Source organism: Pseudopipra pipra, chromosome Z (genome assembly GCF_036250125.1).
Source record: "Pseudopipra pipra isolate bDixPip1 chromosome Z, bDixPip1.hap1, whole genome shotgun sequence".
NCBI classification, from domain to species: Eukaryota; Metazoa; Chordata; class Aves; order Passeriformes; family Pipridae; genus Pseudopipra; species Pseudopipra pipra.
The window spans coordinates 19,603,739-19,626,881 of NC_087581.1; the positions used below are offsets into that span (position 1 = coordinate 19,603,739).

Consider the following 23,143-nt stretch of genomic DNA (forward strand, 5'->3'; position numbering starts at 1 on the left):
TCAACATATGTAGAAATTGGCCCATTCAAAACAGAGTAAAATCCTCTTTCAGAAATTGACTTGCATTTTACTGAGATCACCTTGTTTAAGCACAGTTAGGGAAGGAAGAACTTGGCTCTGAGTTTTGGTTTGTCCTATTGAAATAAAGGTAAGAGCTTACCAGTCTCTGAAATGTGACTTCCTAATGAATACATGCTCAAGTTCCTTCTCTGTGTAAATACTGATAAATTCCATGTTGCGGTGTCGAGTTGTACCATGACTTCAGAGACATCTGTAGCCCAGGAGCCAGCAAGGTGGTAAGTGAAGTCTTGTTAAGCACTATTCACCTCGAGCAATTCCCTTGTTCTCTCTGTGCTGGCTCCATAGCTGTGTTTGAAAAAATAAAAGGCCTGACTTAAAACCAAAGAGTGCATCACATCAGAGCTTGATTTGGTAAGCAGTTATTTAAGGAAAAACTGTTGTCTCTTTCCATTTATATCCTTACTAAATAATCCCAGAAGACTAAATCTTTGGACTTAAAAGTCTTAATATATAATCTAGACATTTTAGTGTATTATATCCATAGATAATTTTTCCTTCAGAATAATCAATCCCTGTATTTAGGACTTGTGCATCCTGAAACACATAGCATGTGCTGTTCAGCATTGTTGTTTGCACAATGTCTTATGAATGGCTTTTTTGCAGGCAAATAGAGGAGAGATGACACTGTAAAGACAAAAAATACAACATACAGTAATACAAAATTACATACAGTAATCTAAAACAAGTTGGGCAGAGAGAAGGGGCGGGTTTCAGGGAAGTCTTAATACTCTGCGTGCAAACAGATACTGCACGGGAACACGTTTCGCCTTCTCAGCCATCTTTTGAGTTTTCACCAAGTGAAGTCTGCACGTGAATTTACACTGGATTAGGAGGCATTTCAGAAACTGGTGGTGGTTAAATCCTGTGGTGGTCTCTCCAAACAAAAAGGCCTTTCAGAATACCTTTCAGCCCAACATGCAGTTTCCAGTCACTAATATTTGTGAATCTCACACAGTTGCTACCTGATACTTGCGGGAATTTTTTTTATGCCTATGGAGTGTTACACTCCCTTTTTAACATCACTATTTGTCTAACACTTCCCTGAATCCATGACTTTGAGAGGGAAACAATGGAAGAAGCAGGTCTTTCTTGTATGGTACACACACTGGCAATCATGCTGGATTATTAGATAGCAGAGGTTGCCCAATTAAGCAGTTGGATTTGCAGAGGGAGGGGAAAATGCACCTTGAACCCTGGGTTCAGTTCAGAAATAACCCTGCCTTGCTCCCAAGGACAAGTTAGGGTGTGCTCCCCTTGGGCAGCATGATGTGCTCAGGAACAGTTCTCTCCCTTGAACAGCCCTTGTGAACAGAAGGGCTTGCCTGGGGTTGGCAGCTCATGTGGCTTTGGTGTTGGGCAGCTGGAGTGCAGTGCCTGCTGATGGGGTCAGGAGGGGGCTTCAGTGCAGGGAGGGTCAGTGGCCACAAGAACAGGGAATATGAACCAGCAATACAGAGAGCTGTGAGGAGAGGCAACGCTTTGGTACCCCAAATTTGGGTATGTTTGTAGGCAACTGAAAAAGGAGGTACATGTGGCTACAAAGGGGAGGAGGAGAAGCTGCAGGGTAAGGCAGTGGCAGTGATGTGAAGGCATCTGAAAGCCACAAGAGTACACATTGTATGCATCTGATCTGCTAATAGACAGTAAAAGGGGCTTTTCATGAGGTAGTTCTTACCAGAGAAGACCAAGCTGGGACTCTCGTCAGCAGTATCATCAGAAATGAGCAAAAACTTTCTAATCCAGCAGGAATCTTAGAAACTTTAGCTAGTGAGCATGTTACAGAGGACAATGTCGAGGAAATGCCTTTGGGCTGGAGCTGAAGCTGAATGTGGAGTCTGGCATGGAAAGTGCTGAAAGAAAGCAACTGCATCTCCAGGCATAACACATCAGGGAGCCATGCTGGGACAGGGCAAGACTCCATGTGGTGCGTGCTCTGCAATGGAGATGGAAGGATCATACCCCCCCCAAGAAGGTTGTGGCTACACATTTGTATTAGGCTGTTATTAAAGCACTAGTGACATCAATCACTTTATGGTAACAAAGGGCAGACGAGCAGGCACAGCAAGCTTCCATTAGATCCTTGATCAGATGCACACTCTGTCTTGCTACTGGGTTTATTCAGATGTGATGGCAGAGAAAGTGATTTGGTTTTATGTAAATAATAACAAGGCTTTATTCCTTCCTAGCTGTTGCATATCCCATTGAAGCAGAAAGACTCTTAATTTTACTCCAGGGATGCCCACCAGAAGCCCTGTGAAGTAGCTGTTGCCATGAGGTGCACCTGTGGGATGATGATGTCCACTGCACTGCCCCCTCTGCAGCCTCTAGTTTTCTCTCCTGGGCTGCAACTGGAAAGAACAGTCTACTCCAGGCTGGCACAGGAATGTCTCATAGCTATTGGCATTGGGGTTTTTTGCCCTGTGCAAGCAAACGTAGTGCCAACAGATCTTGACCAAATCTACAAATTTTATGGTTAAAGATGAAATGGTTGCCAGTCTCTACTTATTGTGGAGTCTAGAAAATAGCACAGGAGCATAGCCTGCCTCAGGGTGGGAAAGGCACAAACAAGGTCCAATGGTCAGGAATTTTCTAAGGATCAAGAATATTTTAAAGAAATATTTTAAAGAAATCATAGAATTGATACAGGCTGTTTCTGACAGTCCTGCAGGAATATGTCTTACATGACTATGAAGCTGTGCCTGTTTTTCACAGGTAGTTTTTTTACTTTTTAGCAGAGTGGGGTACACTACTGCCAGCTCTTAAACAACATTGCTTTTCAAGGATATTTTGACAGAGGGTGGGATTTGGTTTTTAATTGGTTCTTTTTTGGTGGTTTTTGTTCGTTTGTTTGGTTTTGAGAGTGATGGTGGTAGAGTTTTCTTTTTTTAAAGAGAAGATTTGCCCTTGGATCTTACCTTTACAAGTGCATTAGCCATACTAGCTGGTACACCAGGACTAACCTTGAGTTGGACAGAGATTTCTCTATAAGATATTTATATTCAAGGCTCAGGTCATAGTTTATTTTTTCAGTTCTAATTTTTTCATTATTTTTCTGAAAGTTATAATACAAAGGGTATTACAAAAGTTAAGGAAAAAAAGGCCACAAACAAAAGCAGTAAGATATCTTTCAACATAATACAATTGCTATAGATATTTTTCTGCATCTCCGTAATAAACATATATTCGCTGCTAATTTTGCTGGAAATACAAAGCACCCTGAATGAACATGGTACCACAGGAGAAAACAGCCAGGACAACTGCAATGATTTCTGCTGTGTTCATCCCACAGGAGAGCGAGACGGTGGGCAGCTGACTCCCAGCTAGTGATTGGAGTTCAGAGCACCTTGTTCCTTCTGGGTCCTCAATTTTATTCAGATTTGGCTTGTACCAGGTGATTAAACCAATATTGGAGCAGGTGCAGTCCAGAGGGGTAACTTAAATTGATTATGCAGTGGCAATGTTAGGCCCAGTTTTCGGAGCTTGGTTAAGCACTGAAATGTGTCAGCACTTAGATTTCTGAAATGCCTAACTGCTGATAGAGATCCTTGACAGAAATATTACAGAGGCCTTGTAAAACATCTGGGCTTACGTAGGGCTCCTTTTCCACACCACAAAATGTTCCCAGCCAGAGGGTCTTGGCTGTGGAGTTCTATATCCCTGCCAGGACCCCAGAGATGTCAGCACAGCCCCTGAAGTCCAAACGGGACTGGAAGGCTCCAGGTTCAATGTATGTAATGTCATTGCCTTTAAAGATGCTGATATTCTGCAGAACATGCACATCTTCTGCTGTGATTGCTCCTGTGTTGTTTGTTTGAAAGTTGAGGTATTTGAGGTTTTGAGTGAGAAAGCTGGGAGGAAGCTGCAATGAAGAGATGTGGTTGCTGCCCAAGATGAGGGTATCTAAGCCGTCCAGATTTGTCATTGGAATGAAAGACATACTGGTTATTCCTGTCTGTGTTAAGACAAACTTCTCCAGGGAACGGGGGCCAGCAAACGCTGTGTGAGACAGAAACATGAGCAGGTTTCCTGTCAGCACAATTGTCTTCAGCTGCCTGTTGCTGTGAAAGGTGCCATCATAACCCGGTTGATCTGACACCTTGAGAAAACAGCAGAAAGCAGCATCAGTGGCCTGTCTCGCAAAACTCTTCCGGTATATGTGATTACCCAAACTGAACCTCATGTCTGTAAAAGCTCACGATCAGTTCCCTTCACCACGATAAAAGTGTCTTTTTCAGTGATGTTTATCTGGTACTTTTAAGTTCACATTTAATTACAGGGTTCTGCTGAGAAGAAAAACCTGCCCTGAAATGGTGAGTGTGAGGAGGCATTAGTGGGAGGCAGGGAGACAGGAGGTTTTTAGTGTCCAACTTAATAAAATGAAAATTTCCAAGGACCAAACATGTCTTTCTCCAGATTTTAGGGAAGAATATAGAAAAATGAATAAAAACCTGCTGCAGTGACTTTGCTGTCACTACTGTCTTAGAAGCAGCAATATCTGGAAAATGCCTGTTTCACCCACTGTTCTGCAAATGATTGTCATCAGTGGAGAAGCCTAGATATTGCCCAAGTGGATCAATCTCTGCTTAGCAAAAAAACTCACCAGCTATCTGAAGCTGTCTGAAGGTGTCCCTGTGAAGGCAGGGAGATGCTGCTGTGGTGTGCTCCAGAGGTCTCTGTCTCTGGCAGGGGCAGGAGGTTTCACCAGTGTGATGAGCAGAAGTGAAGATGCTCCTTCCATACCTTGTTAAGTCCGAGAGAAGAAACTTCAACTCAGAGAAGGTTGAATCCTGGAGGGAAGGCAGCACATTGAAGCTGAAGTTGAGGATTTCTGTTGTGACAGGTACTTTTTCAGAAAGCTTCCCCAGTCCTAAACCTTCATGGGTATGGCTTTTATTTGCTGTAATCTGTGGAAGATTACAGTGAAGCTGAAAGAGCTATGTACTGTGAATATAAATAGGAAAATAAAACCCAACTAGCACAACCCCCAAATAAACCCAAACAGAGTTTTGAATTATTTAAAATGCAGCAGCCAAAACCCTGGGAAGCCTCAGCACAAGCTTGCAATGGACAGCCTGGGGGTTTTGTGGAGTGTGTTTTTAAAATGAATACCTTGAAACTCTCTTGTACTAATTTGAAGTGTGTTTCATTTGCAGTAGTTACTTATCAAAGTTAGCACATACAAGAATTGTTTACTCTTCTGGATGAATTATTAATCCTTAAAAAAGCATTCCTACAAAGTAGTTTTAAATTCCAAATATCATGAGTCTTGTAACAAAACTTACTACAAGAGAAGTCTTAAGTAAACCTTACAGAGAGGAGGTAAAAAAAAAGCAGGTCTGGAAAATGTTGGATATGAACTACATTTACACCCTGCAGTGAGAAGACAGCAGGAATGCTAAGTCTTAAAATGTCCATGAAGGATTTTCAGTTTAAGTGAAAATAAATCAATTTATTACACAGAGAAGTCTACTCTGTGGCTACCAGGGAAATTCATTAAATGTGCCTGACCCGCCTTTGTCTGGTGATTACACAGAAGTCAACCAGAATCTGGGAAGCACCATCCTGAAACAGGCTGCCTTACTGCTCCAAATGCTGGGAGTGCTCAGAGCACTGCCCTGGTCCCAGCTGCCACTCTGCAATGGGGAGTGTGAGCACAGCCAGTGCAGCACCAGCCACCTCCTCGCCCAGGCCCAGCCTAGAAAGGTTGGGTCCCTGGGACTACGTGGGAGCTGCAGCTTTGGCAATACCCTTGCCAGTCACCTTGCAGGCGTTCTGCTTGTGGGTAAGTAAAAGCATGTGTGGCACAGCTGGCCAGCACAAGCACTTTAGGTGATACAAAGCAATTCTGCTAGTGGAGCAGAGCAAGCAGGGGCAGCAGTTGTGTGTTCAGAGGGAAATGCCCTGGAGCCTGGAGCCCGTGACGTGTAAGGGAGAGTGCAGATGTGCACCCTGTGGGTGGGAGCACGTGGCCTGTCGGGGTTTGCTGAGGTGCAATCTCTGTGGGCCCTGGGGAATAGTCTGAGCATGGGGCTCAGGTCGTTCTGTTGACATGCAACTCTATTTCAGGCTAAACCACGTCTCTGCCTGTCTCTGGCTTAGGAGATGCAGGTGGGCAGTGTCAGCACTCAGCAGCTTCAGAGGAGAGGGCTAATTAGTAGTATTTGTTGCAAGCCACAAGCTGGATATGGTGAACACTTTCTTCCTTTCCTTTAAGCACAAATCCTGTACCTGGATGCTGTTCAGGGAGTCTCTGTGAGGCAACATGACCTGACACTGCTCCAGGCACTGCAGCCTGTTAGGCAGTGGCAGAGAGATGCTGGCAGCAGCATGGTGGAGGAAGTCTAGAGGGACTGTCACCACCAAATTCCCCATCTGGGTGGGGAGTGCAGCTCCTCTACTGTCCTGCTCCCTCTGGCATGCTAGGTCCCAGCTGGAGTTCTGTGCCAGCTGGACGGCACCCAGGGACAGGACCAGCAGAGAGTGACAAGTCAGTGCTGAGCCGTGGCCGGGGGGGGCAGAAAGCCACCCCAGTACCTGCTGTGATAATACTTGTGATAGCACAGGGACCGCAGGGACTCAGGTCCAGCCTAGAAGAACTGAAATAATACAGTATCAGTCACTACAAAAATGGGAAAATACTGCCTTAGAAAAGCTGATGCTTTCAGTACTGATAAGCAAAGAAAAACCTGTGGAGCTAACTGCTGCTATGTGCAGTTTAGACAGATAAAAGTTATTTAGCTGTCACTATAAAGGACAACAGTGCCTATGTTTTGCCATTCAAATAAAACAGTGAGTAAGCAACTCTCCATATGCTTCAGGGCATGAAGTGGCTCTCACAGGGAGCTGAAGAGACACTATCCTGATGGGGATCCTATTGTACAGCTCTGAGTGCTCAGGGATTTGTAGATTTAATTCAATGAGGAATTTGTTATTGGCCCCAAATGTGTGCTGCTTAAGGCTGCTTTTCCATTGCACTTCTTCCCTGAATCAAAAACCTTGACTTTTTTTCTGTTGTCTCCCAGTTGGAATAGAAAAGACAACAGAAGAAAAGATTAAAAAAAAGAAAAATCTTATTGGGTCAGTTTTTCTTCTACCTCTGGAAAAACCCTGGTATTTTCTTATTAATTTCATGTGGTATTGCATACTGACCAAACAGCAAATAGAGACGTCATCATCCCACCACTGTGTACAAGTTCCTGTATGAAGAGCACAGCACAAGAGACAAAAATCCTCTATCTGGCTCTCATACCTCTTAAATACCCCTGTGAAACTTTATCATCCTTCAAGCTCTCTGAGGGATGATGGGCTGGTTTGATCAAACCAGTGCTAGTTTGATGGGCTCCCAAAGTCTCCATCAGTGGTGGGAGAGAGTGTGAGGGTGCACAGATGTGCAGGTGTGAGGATGAGGAGGAGGGACAGTGGCTGATGTCCCTAAGCATATATCAAGACACCTGCCTTATTTCTCTGATAAAGACCTTCAAATTCCCCTGAGATAAATCCCTTGGGAACTGGAAACATTGGAACGTTAGCAGGCGGGTAGTCACCTCAGATGTGTCCAGCTCCTGTATATCAAGAGGGACTGGTGTCTGTCACTCACCTCCACGCACATCGTCTCTACAGCACCGGATGCTTTGCAGCTGACACAGGTAAGTGCTGTGAAAGCCACAGGCCATGATGGAGAGAGGTGGGTTGCTGCATCTTGGCTGATCTTGTGCTGCCTTCCCTGAATGAAAGTGAGACTGACCAGAGATCAGATAAACTGGGGCACTTGGCTAGAAAGCGGGTTGCCAGGAAAAAATAAGCTTGCTGGACTTCCCAGACTCAGTGTGAGAAAAACAGTAGTTTCAGAGCAAAAGAGGAACTTGTCTGCTTTAAATATAGCCAAGTTACTGTGCACTGATGCTTTTCTGGAGCAGAACAGGTTTTTAAAAAGTGGAAACTGAGGGAAATGCTCATGTAGAGTGAAATGTCTCTGCTAAGTACAGGGTAGTGCAGAAGAGACTGTAGCATCTCACCAAAGGGGAATTTAGTGCAATGGGGAGTTTGAGTTGAACAAAATTTGATAAATCACTTAGGAAAGGCACAAAATCTTGTAAAACAGCTGAAGGCCAGAGTTCTGCTTTGTGGACTGGTAGCAGTGGTGCACTTGGTGGTGTTAGTTTTACAGTGGACTCAATGACCTTATAGGTCTTTTCCAACCTAAACCATTCTATGATTCTGTGACTCTAAGATTTTTGCCTGTATTTCTGGAAAAAGGATTGTGATGCTTATGCATGACTCTTGCAGTAGAAACAGTAGAGCTAAAAAGCAATACTTCAATCTGAAAATGAACACTCTTTCTCTTGTATTTAGCTTACAGGGAATGATCAGTTTTTTGGAATGGGACAATATAACTAACCATCTCTAAGATGGCTCTGTGTGTGGCAGCTGCAGGCAGGAGGGGATCTTGTGCCAGCCAAAGATGTCTGGTCCTCATGGCCCAGGACAGCACTGAGTGCTGACTCTGAGCCAAACAGCTCAATGTGCCTTTTTCTTTCCTTTCTTAAATGACTGAGTTATCACCTTGACAACTTTGTCTTCCGTAGGCTTCCGTAAGCAGCAGTCTTTCTAGAAGAGTAGAGAAAGGTGTGATGAAAACTTACTGGGTTCAGCAAACATGCCCTAGCTCGAAAGAGCTGATCCAGCACCAGTAACTCAGTCAGTGAAGGCTCAAGCAATCAAGATGCCAACTGGAGAGCATCAAGCTTGACACCCGGGAAGGTGGAGATACCTGAGCTTCTATGGTGCCAAGGCCAAGCACAAAAGCAGTGGCTTCAGCTCTGAAATACAGCTGTGCTGGTAGCTGGAGCTGATGTCATCTGAGCCATGCTGTGCTCATCCCTACAGGCAGCTGAGGAGAGGGAAGCAGTCAACATATCAGGAGGGAAGCTTAAAATCCAGTGCAGAGCTCAGTCCATTTTGCATACTTAGCTAAAGCTGTTGGGTGGGCTGTTGAGGCTGGCAGGCACTGAGAGGCCACAGAACCGGTGACCTGCTGCTGTGTCATTCTGCCACTAGGATGCTTCTGTGCCGACCTGATTGGCTGGGTTTTTTAGTCCTCTTTAATTCATAGTATACAAAAGAAAGTAGCTTCTCTGAATGACAAACTGAAAAGCTCACTCCACATCCCACTAACAGCTCTGTCTCTTTCCCAGTCAGTCTTGTGTTTTCTGGGAATTCTGCTCACCCTGCAGCTGGTTGCAAGAAGTTCAGAGGAATTTGTATGATACGTTTACTTCTTGTTTATCTGCCGTTTCCCATGTTAATGCTCAAGGGCATCCCTGTGTAATGGATTTGTGTGGCCAGGTTTTGGTGGGGGGGTTGTGGGTGACCAGGGGCTACAAGGGTGATGTTTGTGAGAAGCTGCCAAAAGCTTCCCCCGTGTCCAGAAGAACTAATGACTCCAGGATGGACCCACTGCTGGCCAAGGCTGAGCCAGTCAGGAATGATAGCAATGCCTCTGTGATAACCTATTTAAGAAGGAAAAAAATATTGTGCAGAGGTAATTGCAGCCAGAGAAGAGCAGAGTGAGAATATGTGAGAGGAACATCAGAGTCAATGTAGAAGGAAGAGGAGGAGGTGCTCCAGGTGCCGGAGCTGGGATTCCCCTGCAGCCTGTGGTACAGACCATGGTGAGGCAGCTGTCCCCCTGCAGTCCATGGAGGACCATGGGGATGCAGAGTTCCACCTGCAGCCTGTGGAGGAGACCCACGCTGGAGCAGGTGGATGCCTGAAAGAGGGCTGTGAACCCATGGGAAACCCATGCTGGGGCAGGGACCTGGCAGAGACTTGCAGACCCATGGAGAGAGGAGCCCACACTGGAGGAGGTTTGCTGGTAGGACCTGCGGTCCTGTCAGAGTCCCATGCTGGAGCAGCCTATGCCTGAAGGACTTCACTCCGTGGAAAAATGACCTACATTGGAGCAGCTCTTGGATGACTCATGTTGGAGAAGTTCATGGAAGACTGTGTCTTCCATGAACACGGGAGAGACTCCATGCTGTTGAGGAAATGGGAAGATTTATTATTCAAATAATGAATTCTGGGGCCTGACTCAATTTCATAGAATCATAGAATATCCTGAGTGGGAAGTGATGCACAAGGATCATAAAGTCCAGTTCTGGGCCCTGCACAGGACAACCCCAAGAATCACACCATGTGCTTGAGAGCATAGTCCAAAAGCCTCTTGAACTCTGTCAGGTTTGGTGCTGTGACCATTCCCCTGAGGAGCCTGTTCAGTGCACAATCACCCTCTGAGTGAAGAACTGTTTCCTAATATCCAACCTAAACCTCTCCTGACTCAACTTCATGCCATTCCCTTCGGTCCTGTCACTGGTCACCAAAGAGAAGAGATCAGTGCCTGCCCCTGCTTCTCCTCATGAGGAAGCTGTGTCATTTTCTCCAGCCTGAACAGACCAAGTGACCTCAGCTGCTTCTCATATGGCTTTGCCTCCAGACCCTCATCACTGTGATCCTCCTTTGGATGCTCTCTAATAGATTTATATCTTATATTGAGGCTTCCAAAACTGCACACAACACTTCAGGTAATGAAGAATTTGTTATGAAATAAGTACTGGGTGACTGAAGGTCAAGAAGAACTTGAGTTATTCATAATCTGTGCCTATCTGATTAATTTAGATCTTTGTGCTTTTAAAACAAAATGGGGAGAGGTAAGAATTTATGGCAGCAGGAGAGGGTTTTGGTGCTGGCAGGGGGCATTGCTATGGACACCCACCATGGGCTTGAGCAGGCTGCAGACACTCTGTGACTGCAGCAGCCAAGGCTGTTGCAGGCTGATTCACCTCTCGTATTCATCCAGGGTTGCTCTTCTGCCTGCTGGTGTTTGCTGTTCCCAGGTGCTGGGTGGATTCTTCCTCCATCACTGCATTCAGGGGGCTGTCAGACCACAGGGGTTGCTGGGAGAGTCCCCTCATGAGGAATTTGCTGCTCTTAATTTTACCTCCTCTGTGCTTGGCTGAAACTCTTTCCACTCTGAAGATGGTGAATTTAGGAGCACGCAAACAGCAGCAGTAATAATTGCCTCCAGTGTGACTGTGCTCATCTCTAAGTGCTCGTGAGATGCTGCATGCTGCTGAGGGCTGAGCACATTACTCCCTCTGCACTGCACCTCCAGTGCTGTGGCACCCCACAGTGAGTCTCCCCTGCAGTTAGAAAGTCCCCTGGAGAGCGTGGTACATCCCACATAGGTTCTCCATTTTAAGCTGATTTCTTGAGCTAGACAGGCTTGAGCTAGACAGGCTTGAGCTAGATAGAGCTCACAAGGCTTACCAAAATGCAGTGAGTCACTCACAGTGTCTGCCCATGGGCGGTGGACCTTCCCGCACCAAAACCCCACCAGGGATGTAGTGTTAGTCCCAGAGGGACCCTGACAATGAAGCGCTGGTGTGCTCCTCAGCCCAGCCAAGTTGCACAGACCTGGGCATCACATAGGCTGTTGGCATGATGCTGAATTCACAGGATGCCAGTTCCCACCCCGGACACAGAAAGGTGGGTCCCATTTCCGGATGGGAGGAGGTGAGACGCAGGAGCCTCTCCATCTGGGTAAGAGGATGGCTGGCTGGGTTGAGGAGAAATCATGTTTGATGTCAAATCCACCTGGCTGACCTTGTGCCGTGCCTGGCCTGGCCCAGCTCAGGTTTCCTGGTCAGAGCACTGAGTGCCACTCCTTCAAAAAGGAGTGCTGCAGGTGGGATGAACCTAGAAAATTGCTCCTCTTCCTTGGTTGCCTTGGAAAAATTGTGTAATGACTGTAGAAGTAAGTGGGAATCAATCTAAGATGTAAAAAAAAAGTGCAGTGAGTTGTGTATCTGTATTAAAAAGACTTTAATACCCTCAGAATCCCTATGAGATCTTCATTCTCTCATACTTAACATTTAAATCATGTCAATCTCTGGGTCTTTCATAGCTCTGAAGAAAAAGAGATTGCCAACCCAGTACATCAAGGTTTCCAAAATATCTATAAATCCTATGCAGGATCAAAGGATTAAAATAGTTTTCGGCCATTTCCTTCAAGTATGGATTTCAAGATTTCCCTTGTTTGTTCTTTTATTTGGTACCATGAACAAGAGATAGGAATCCAGATGCTTGCTTTAAATGCTGCATGTTAAGTACCCAGACCAGGATCTGCCTTGAAGCAGTGTGACTTGTGCTGTGACAGCTCTCCCGCTGTGCCTGTGTGATACCCCAAGAAGATGAAACATGGCAGCTGGGGAGGACCAGGACCACCTGCCCTGCCACAAACACACATCTCCGAACAGGAAAACCTGCGTGGGCTCTGCTGCCTGTGCAGCAGGTGTTGCAGGCTCAGGCTGCACTCTAAGAAGCCTAAAACAAGGTGATGCAGCAAGAGCATAAATCACTGTCAGGAAGAAATGGCTTCTGCAAAACATGTCAGACTTTACCAGACTTCATGTGAAAGCACACTGCTTCATGCTGCAGCATTTGATCTTTCTGAAATCCTAAAGGGCAGGAGATAGCAGTCAGATATGCTCTCCAGCCCATGCTCTCTGTGTACATGAGCAATGTCCCCTTGCTTGCCCTTAGGGGTGCTGGGGACAAAAGTGGGACAGCAGCTGCAGGACTGCACTTGTGATGCTCTCCCAGCTGGGTACCAATGTGACTGATGGATCTTTTGGGCAGCCAGAGACCAGGCTGAAGGATCCCCCTGCCCCAGGTGTTCCTCTTCCTCTGCTTTGCCACAACTCCTTGACCAAGCCACCAGCTTCTGTTCTCTGGCACTGATGGTTGAGGTTATTGCTGAGGACATGTCACAGCTTCAGTCTGAAATTTCCATGACTTGAGCAAATCACTTGCACTGGTAGTGACCTAGATGTCCCTTGAAAAACAAGGGACGGTGTGACCAGGGGCATGATGTGAGCACTGCGCATAGAAATATTCCAAACGAATAGAGTGAGAACTCCTCTGGCTGCCTCACTATGGATGGATTGTTCTTTTGTGGATTTTATTTGAGGTAACTTTCAAAAAGATTGATATGCAGGTACTTACCCATGGGACTACTCCTGTGCCATGCCCTGGAACTCCTGGCTTCAGAAGGGGTATCAGTGCTAATTTGTAAGCAGACAGGATGAACAGACTTTCAGGTGATGACTGCAGCTTGCTAGAGGCCAGGGAACACAGGGCTTAGTGGCCCCTGTGCCTGCATCCTGAGTCCTGTCTGCCAGCCAGGAAGCTGAGCTGGCCATGGCTGACGCATGTGAAGCTATGTGAAGTCCTACCAAATGCAGACTGAAAATAGCCAGGATAAAGACACTATATAGGAAGGAAATTGCTCACAGGAATTAGCAACTGATTCATTACTGGTGTCTTGTTCATCCATGTTTCATCTTCAAAGGGAAAACATCTCCTATACTCTCCCTGCAGACACTGTTTCTGTGTAGCTACTGCTGTTGCGTTATGCTGCTTAAGTAGATTATGATTTTTAAAAAATTCATAAAATATCTTGAGGACTTCAGTGGGGCAGCTCTCTGTTAGTCTGTGAAACAGCTGTGAGACTTTTTCCTGTCTCAAAAATTCAGCCTCTGTTCCCGCCTAAACAAGCAAAAGACCTGGTGTTCTCACTCCCCATGGGAGCTAGCACTTTATAGTACTGTATAAGTACTGTAAAGCCAAGATAAAATACAGTTCACAATCATTAGTAACAAGCCATTATTATTCTCTCCAAACAGTACAGAATCTGTCAAACCGGGCTGCACAAGTCTTAAATCCCAAATGGACAATAGAGAAATCTCGTAGTTTTATGAAGTCTGACTTGATTAGTAAGCAAAAAATCAGAATTAAAACCCCTGTGAGCTTCTCCTTTCCTCAGATGGTCTCTGTTGGTCATTGCTTGGCATGGCTTTAGGCGAAAGGAAGTTCTAATTAGCCCTTGCACAGTGAAGCTGGACTGATCACTCGGAGTTGCATTATTGTTTGATTTGGTTTTCTTCAGCTGGACACAGATATTAACCTTACAATGGGAGGAGACCAGGCAGAGGTAAAGGAAAAGAGCCAAACTGATGGAGCTTGTGTGAGTTCGGATTATCTAAAGAACTTCTGGCATGGAGGCTTTGAAATGACAAAAGAGCGTCTTAAAAGGAAGCCCTGTTGCTAAGCGACATGAATTGTTGTGTATAGAGCTCCAGGAAGAGAGGAGAGAAACCTCTATGCTGCTTTTAAGTAAGAAATGCTGGTGAGGAGCCATAGCTACATCCACAGTGTGTTTAAAATGTCCCAGCCTTGTCCTGGCTGAGAGGGGGTTTCCATGACCCTTTGGTACAGGGTGGCTGCTGGTGAGACTGTATAGGCAGATGAGTGCCACCTCTTCTCCTCCACCTGCTGAAATGCAGGAGCAGGCATTTCTGGTCAGAATGAGTGAGAATAATTGGAGAATCCCAAAACTGCCATGATAAGGAAAAAAAAATAGGTTGTGCTCAGCCAGATGCCTTAGGTACTTGAAGTGATATTTCAACAGTTTTGATTGCATCAATTAACTTCTCAAGTTTCCCTCCTCTTTCTCCCCCATTCATATTAATAAATTCTTGTCTTTCACACTGATGGTCTTCGCCTGATGAGCATCCTTGCAGCTAGCAGGTAACTGCTGGTTATGACACGGGATGTAACGAGGTAAAATGCATACTGTTCTGGTAGGGAATATGTCAATGCTCTAAATATGTTTTGCCACAGCATAACATTTGTTCCTTTGTCCTCACCATGCTTCAGAGATGGGGCTCTGAAGTTTCTATGCTCACAGTGATCTTGGCTTTCTTGCCAAGCATGAATCATTGACTGATTTGATTAACTGATGAGAAAACAAACCAACCTCTCTGCTAAAATTCTGAGTTTTTTATGTGGCTGTTGGGAGTTGAGACTGAAGTTGGGTGCTGCTAATGAGCCATTTCTATCAGATGGCTTTGAAATGGTAAATTCTTGTAACTCAGTCAAACTAGAAATGTGGATCTGAAAAGAGTGGTCCCATGCATGCAGAGCTATTCCACAGTGGGGCCATGCCCCCTTTGCTGACTGGACTCAGCAGAGTCCAATGACCTGGGGCCACCGGTCCTTTCTTCCATCAGATACTTTCTCCAGAAATTCTGTCTGTTCTAATGTCTGCTTTCTTTTTTTTGTTTGTTTGTTTTGTTTTTTGTTTGTTTGTTTTTTGTTTTTGTTTTTTGGTTTTGGTTTTTTGTTTTTATGTTTTTAACATATACACCAAATACCTAGTCTCTCTTTCCAAAACTCTGTGCAAGGAGAAGAATTCGCGAAATGTTTAGACTTGCTGAGTTCGTCAGATTCAGGTCAGAGACAGGCTGGTTTATGCTTCAGCCCCCTGAAAGATTGCTGGGCAAATGTTCTACACTATTGCCAGAAACTGTCTGCAGGTTGGTCATTAGTCTTTTAAAAGTGTTTCACTTAGCAACTCCGTCTTTGGCAAGGTTTCATTGCCATGAAAGAAAGCACAACAGAGCTTCACACTGCAGCTTATCTTGGTGTTAGTTCTTTGCATATTGCCATCCCTTGAAAACAGCAATTGCCTTCAAACGAAAGCGAGAAGCAAGCCATAGCCTTCCCTTGTTTTTCGCAGCGAAATTCTCTCTGTGCTCTCCTGGGGTGGCTGGAAGCAGCTGAACCATCACCACCATAGCAGGGAAGGTCTGGGATGGCTAATCTCTGTAGCACAAAAGGAAGGGAGCAGCAGCTGGCCTCCATCCTCCCACAAGTGATGATGACAAAGTCTTGCTAGGATGGTGTTGGCTGATAGTCAGCTCTTCCTCTGGCATTGGGGCCTGTTGCCTAATTACTCTTGCCATCAGTTACAGGCTTTTTCCTCTTGGTGCTTCCTTGCTCTAATTTTACTCATTGCTTATTTTGCTGTTGACTGTTGAGAACAATTGACCCTTTCCCCTGCCTAACATCCTCCAGGCTGTTGACACTGCAGGCCCTGTCCCCTCTGCTCCATTGCTTCTCTGCCTGTTTGACTCTGGCAGCTGCTGGTCAGAGCTGTCACCTGAAGCTTGTGGAGATGAAACCACATGTAAAGAAGTGTTCCCAGCACATATGTGCATTGTAGTTTGTCATGCTGTCAGCAATCTGTGGCTTCCTATTGGACCCAATCTTTCAGAAGTCACACCCACCATTGGGGAGTGAGCAGGATCTTGGGGAGGTTCTTAGAGAGAAAAGGACAGAGGGAAGGACAAAGAGCTGGAGTTTGTAACAGATTTAGTGAGTTGCCTGCTGCCATTTACTTCCAGGAGCCTTCCTTCAACCATGTCTGTGTCTAGATTTTCAGTTAACAGCATTTTCCATGGCCTTTCTTGTCGAGGTCCTATTTCAAAACTGCTATCAATCTGGACCTCATTGCTGCAAGCTGTATGGGATCCCTGGAGTGCACACTGCTGTGCTTTTCTGTCCCATGTGCTGAGTGGGCACTGTTTGCTAAGGCACTCTGGGATACCCTGAGCATGGCAAGGCAGTGCAGAGTTCTCTTCAGGGTAATCCATCTTCTTCACATTATTTAAATGTTTGTGCACCTTGCAGATGAGTGCTCTTTCTCCTGAGAAGTTTGTTGCATCTATGTTCAGTGATCTACGTTGGTGACCTGTTGATGTCTCGTGTAGTTTATGGGATGTTTGTCAGATCTCTTAAGCCTGAAAGATTTTGTCATCACTTAGATGATTCTAAGTGGTGGCAACAGTGCAAAACCAAAAGGACATGTATTTCATGTTGAAATTCACTTCTTGTTCCCCAGGACATGGATTAAACAGACTTTAAACAGAAAGTTTTAAATAAACTTTGTTATCAGAGAGTAAAACTAAGAGTCTGGATAAACAGGAGAATAAATCGGACCATACATTAGGAAAGAGGGAGTAATTATTATTTTAAAACGTAACCTCATGAATTTCTTATCTAAACTGGAAAGTCTTTAAAGACAGAAACGCATTTGAGCTCTGCAGTACAACTGTTCCCCCTGATTAACAAGTGCATGCACACAGGTACAGACAAAGGGAAACCAGACGACAGAGACAAGAAAAAAGTGCTGAGTGAGGTGCAGATGCAGCTGTAAATTAATCAGTAAAGGCAGGGAGTGATGGTGGGAGAGGGGGTCCCTCTGAGACATAGTCCGAAGTGGAGCTCTGTGTGACAGAGCTTGAAGCCACCACACGGCCCTAAACTTCGCCTGACCTCTGAACATGACCATACAGGAGCTGTGTAAATACTACAGTTATATGTCAAAAATCTGATTAAATGTACTAGTTATGCTGGCTTTGCACGTAGATATTTTACAGTTTTTTCAAACCTGCAGCTCGGGCTGAACCTCTGGGAGAGATGGGACAAGCAAAACTGCTGTGGATGGGAACCAAAGCCACTGCTGGCACATGCATTCAGGGAGAAAGTTGCCAGTATTTTTCTACAGCTTTTCTCCCAGATAGTCGTCGTTTGCCCCCACTGCTGCTGCTGATTTCCACGAGATGGAGCTATTCTAACATGGCTTTGGTAGCAGCCTCCAGGAAATAAGTAATGCTACTGCTATTTTATTTCTGTGACGATATTTCTGAAGTGGGTAGGCTTTTATGAAAAATCATCATTCAGAAAAAAGCAAACCCCAACAGCAACAGCTGGAGCACGATGCACATTTTGATGGACTGCATCATCAAAAGGCCTCTTGCAAAAATTGCTGCCAGAGGATGCAGGTAAGCACAGAGCAGCTCTGCCCCACACCGGGGCAGGTGGTGGGGTAGGCACCAAGTCTCACCTCTCTGGAGAGCTTATTTTACCCTGGCTAAGGAAACCTCCAATGCCCCATTGTCCCAAGCACATGCAGAGTGGCCCTTTGACACCTACGGGCCTTTGCCCATGGCCCCAGTCTGCAAACCTCAGTCCTCTGAAGCAGCAGATTGCCTTTGTTGAGTTGTGATGACCCTCTCCTGTAGCATTTCTGTCCTTTCTAGTCTATTTTTTTTTAAATCTAGTAGTGTCTGTTTCCATGCACTGCCATCTCCCACTGCAGCACCTGCTTGTTCCTGCTCCACTTTGCCTCCATCAACCCTGTTTCTCATTGAGTCTCAATGCAGACAAAAAAATCATGTAAATGCTGTTGTTCTGTTATATATGTCTGCAAACCTCATGGCATGCCTGACTTTTTATCAAGTCATGCCCACAGAGCCAAACTCCTGCCCTTGTTGGGGTATGCTTTTGCACTCCAGCCCCCATAAATAGCAGCAGCTCAGGGAGATGCATTTATCTGGGGATTTTCTACAAGAGTTGTCCAAATTGGGGCTGGTTTTATATGCAATATTTGTAATGCTTCAAAGGAGGGTATCACGAACAGCCCTTGCTCTCTGCTTGTGTTGCAAGCTGTTTAGGGCTGTGCCACAATTGCCACAAGAAGCCGATGTTCTCCATTTGCACACAGGAGATAAGTGGTATCTCTGTGACGAGGTGTTACTGGCAATGCATGCCTGCCCTGAGTCCGTCACCACACAGGGAGCCAGTTGGCAAAGGTTTCCCTCCAAAGCAAGTGCCCAGTGCTGGAGTCCAGCTGCTCCCCATGCCTCTCAGGGCAGAAAGCCGGCTGCTGCTTCTCAGCCACACTGCATCTGAAATCCTCACTGCTGTGGGACTCAGCTAAGTTGAAACCACAGCAAGATAAATAAGACTCAGCTACGTAGGCAGGGGGCTGCCGTTGCCAGATCTGGTAACACTGCACCTCTCCAAATTCCCATGTGAAATCTTAATTTGCAAAGACCAGAGCATAAGAGTGTTTGACGATTGTTTGGTGGTTTTTTTTTTTCCAGTAAGGTTTAACATCCTTCCTTCCCTGCCCCCAAACCTGTGCTTTACAGTGTAGGGAGCTTTGGGGGAAATATAAAACACTCTTGTGAGTTCCCAAGCAGAGGGTTGTTCTCTTTGCAGGCACTCCTGAGGCAGACCAAAACCTCTGGTACACTGTTGGCACACAGGTGCTTAGCAAGCACCATCTGCCTCTGGCTTTTCCAGACCAGAACAGAGACAGCATCAACCCATTTTCAGTTCCTTGAATCTGATGACGACCCTTCAGCAGCTGATAAGTGTGTCCTGGAGGCCCCAAAGAGCAGATAGCCTTCAACCAGCTCCACTGCTGAGGAGCACCTTGCTGTTTGTCCCACAGCTGAAGTTTGCTCCTCATCCTTCCACTCTCCAGCATGAACTTCTTTTGAGTGATTTTGCTTGAGCCACTTTATTGCACCTATCCCACCTGTCCTTTCATGGAGTCATTAAAATCCTCCAATATGTGTTATTTAAACATATCTTTAGAGGTATAATTTTCATAAAAATATGTGTCTGTCTGTGCATGCCTATCATGTAGTTACTACACTCCACATGGATGTGCCCTTGATATGCTGGCCTGTCTGGCTGAGGTTTGCATGCACACTCACATGGCTCTGTGGGTCCACAGACTTGCCACGAGCATGTCCAAATAAAAATGGGCATTCGCAATCAGCCAAGAAAACATGCAATATGCAAATGTCTGTGGATGTTCAGGGGTGTAATTCTTGGGGATGGCAAAGTGTCCATAGCTCGTTATGGATTTCACTGCTGTGCAAATTCCCTGAGACCAATCAGTCTAGATTCCAAAGCTCCTGACTTGCTGTGCCCCTGGAAAAGCCACCCAGATGGAGAGAGGCAGGGAGGGAGAGAGCAGGCTGATGTCAGTGTGTAGGAGCATGGCACAGGCAACACTGGTTCTAGGAGTGAAAAATTGATAAGCCAAGTACGTTATTCTCCTCGCATACAGGTCCCTATTTTGGTCAGGTCCACCTTGGAGTGGAGGACAGCCGAGAGGGAATGTCTTGCTTGCCAGCTCCTCTGCAGACTGACCACTCAAAACCAGAGATAGCTGAAATCAATCAGCAATGGGTGCCTACTCATGGACACAGAGCAATAAACGACTGTCTTTCTCCACCAGAAAGGAGATGGGGCATGTGATATCTCTTGCTAAACATTGATGTCACAGATATTCATTCCTTTTATGTGAGAAGAAAAAAAAATGCTAAAAGCACCTAATAAATTACAGTATAAATATTACAGTGTGAAAGAGCTGGGCTAAAAATTACTTGGACTTGAGTTTCATGTGGCAGGGGTGTGTGTGATTTAGGCTAGTGATTATTCAAGACACAGGGTGTGATTGGACTTTTAGGATTTGAAAGGATTACATATGTTATCAAATGGGTGTTTAACCTCTCTTTAGTTCTAACTTCAGTTTGTAAACGTTGCAACTAAATCATTGCACCCTTCACCCATGGCATAGTACAAACTGTGCTAATTTTCTTCCACCTCAGCACAGCTTAACTGCTTTTCTCCAGGGCTATTAAAGACCTCAAAATTACAACTTTTCTGTTTTAAGTAGTCCACACTGGTGTGTGTACACACACAGGCAGGCAGGCATGTGTTTCATAACAGATTTTTGTGCCTGTGACTCACAGCTGAACTATTAAACCATAACACATGGCTGACATCTGGAATTCTCTCAGATATTTTTGTCATTTGAATATCAGTAGCCATGGTTTGCTACTCTCCTTTCCTCCAAAATATAACTTTCTTTATTCTCAACTCCTAAAAACAGAGCTAGAAGATTTTACTGAGCCTGTTGGTGTCACTTGATCAATATATATAAAATATTTTGTTCAAGTCTACTTTAAAGGCAGATGTGTTCAGAGAGTTTGGCAGAAAGATCTTACTAAAGAAAGTCTCTGCTTCATCTTTAGGTTTAAAATTGCATACCATGAGAATATTCAGAAAATTCATTGGTTTTGCTCTGCAAGAGCCTGTGCTTGCTTAGACTCACTACCTGTTAGCTAGCAAATTGGGGTAAGAATTGCAGATGGATTGTGTTGGTGTTTGAATATAATTAGTTACATTAATTCCTCCAAATGAATGTTGCTCATTTGGCTGCTTTTAGGGCAGCACCTGGTGAGGGGCTGCAAAAGAGGGGTGACTGCCACTATGCTAAAGAAGATGATCACAAAGGTTTCTGAGAGATAGGCATATGAAGGTTTGTTGCAGAGGCTTTCCAGTCTTTGGCTATCAGAGCAAAAAGTGGCAGTGGTGCTGCACCACCACCATGATGCTGATGCCTTAAGCCCCTAATTTTTTTTTATTTTTTCTAATATTTGTAAGACTTGTAAGTTTTATAAGTAGTGGAAGTAGATTTTAAAAACAGCAACCTCCCCCCCCCTCCTTTGTCCCTTGTCCCTTTCCCTTTCTCTAGCACCCTTGTTTATACATTCCTTAACCCTCTTACCCCATTCTATGCCCCCTATATCAATCCTATTCCTGAATACAGCAGAGATGTTTAGTCTTTTGTCAAGGCAAGGCCTAGATTGTTGGCAGAAGAGCATATCAGGGCCTAAACCACAGAATACGGTCAAGAATTAGGTAACTATGTACCCTTTGTGCTCTGATGAAGAGGAAGGTGGGACGAACACGGGGTCCCAAAACCTCTAACCCATTTCTCAGGGGGTGGACCCCGGGGCGGACCAGAGTAAAGGCCACAGGGTGGACACATCTGGGATTGGATGGATGGTATTATAAGATGTAACATCTCAGGCACGGCCGGCGTGCGTCTTGTAACATCTTAGCCTTGGCAAAATAAACCCTTTCTTATCTCACCCCTAATTAACTGCTCTGGAGATTTTTTCAGCATCAAAATTCCACGGCAACAATGCCTTTGAATGCACACGTGTTGTAGCAGTGAATTAATGTCATTTGATGCAGGTTTTTTAATGTCGTTCACTGTAAGGCCTCTCAGATTCAGCAGGGAGCACATCACACGCAGCACTTGTTCTGTGGCACAGATCTGACAGGTATAGCTGAGTCTGGTAATCACTTATCTGTGTGCCTGAGCTGCTGGCTTTCCACATATATAGTTTTAGAAAATCTTTCTTAAGCTGTTGTGTTTCAGACCTAGTCATGTCTGTTCTATTCACAGCTAGGCAGAATTCACGTCAGTGGTTCAGGAAATAGTTTGTGCTCTGGGGTCTCTGACTGTTACTGCTGTTTAGTAATCACACTGTGCCAAGGGAGTCTGATTGTGACAGACTATGATACTTAAACACATGATGGCTGTATGAGCATTCTTCCCAGAGTCCTTCGTCCTCATAGCTGCACTTACCCACCAGCTGGGAAAGGTGGACCCACATAACTGTACTCACCTGTCATGATTAAACTGGAGTCCTTTGAACTCCTACAAACTGGCTTCTTCATGAAAAACCTCTGGTACTAAATGTGGCCCTGAGCTGTATGTATCCTTGCAACAAGGTTTTTCAGTGCATATGGATATGTATGCACAGATTCACTAAAGGACCAACCTGATTATCTTCCACAATGAAAAAACTACCTGGATGGATGAGGGAAGAGTACTGGATATTGTCTGCCTCAGCTTCAGCAAGGCTTTCAACACTGTCTCTCACAACATCCTCATAGGCGAATTCAAGAAGTGTAGGCTGAATGAGTGGATTGAGAACTGGCTGAACATCAGATTCCATACGGTAGAAATCAGTGGCACAGGGTCTAGTTGGAGGCCTGTCAGTAAGGGTGTCCCTCAAGGTTCAATGCTGTACTGTTTAACTACTCATCTATGACTTGGATGAGGGGACAGATGCCTCCTTAGCAAGTTCACTGATGACACAAAGCTAGGAGAAGTGGCCAATACCCCAGAGGGCTGTGCTGCCCTTCAGAAGGGCCTCAACAGGTTGGAGAGATGGGCAGAGAAGAACTGTCTAAAATTCAACAAGGGCAAGTGCAGGTCCTGTACCTGGAGAGGAATAACCCCCTGCACCAGCACAGGATGGGGGCTGATCTGCTGGGAAGCAGCTCTGTGGAGGAGGACCTGGAGGTCCTGGTGGACAACAAGCTGTCCATGAGTCAGCTGTGAGGCTTTGTGGCCAGGAAGGCCAATGGTATCCTGGAGTGCATTAGGAAGAGGATTGCCAACAGGTTGAGGGGGCTGATCCTCTACCTCTACTCAGCC

General features: G+C 45.4%; 1 protein-coding gene across 1 annotated transcript; it reads right to left on the minus strand.

The window, feature by feature from the left end:
• Nucleotides 1-791: 791 nt before the first annotated feature.
• On the minus strand, nucleotides 792-22,658 carry CD180 (CD180 molecule). Its single transcript, XM_064642311.1, is given in 8 exon segments — nucleotides 792-885; nucleotides 2,740-2,772; nucleotides 3,541-3,610; nucleotides 3,613-4,164; nucleotides 4,167-4,177; nucleotides 4,822-4,985; nucleotides 7,679-7,804; nucleotides 22,482-22,658. Coding segments are annotated over 8 exon segments (1,227 nt in total).
• Between the last annotated feature and the right edge of the window lie 485 nt (nucleotides 22,659-23,143).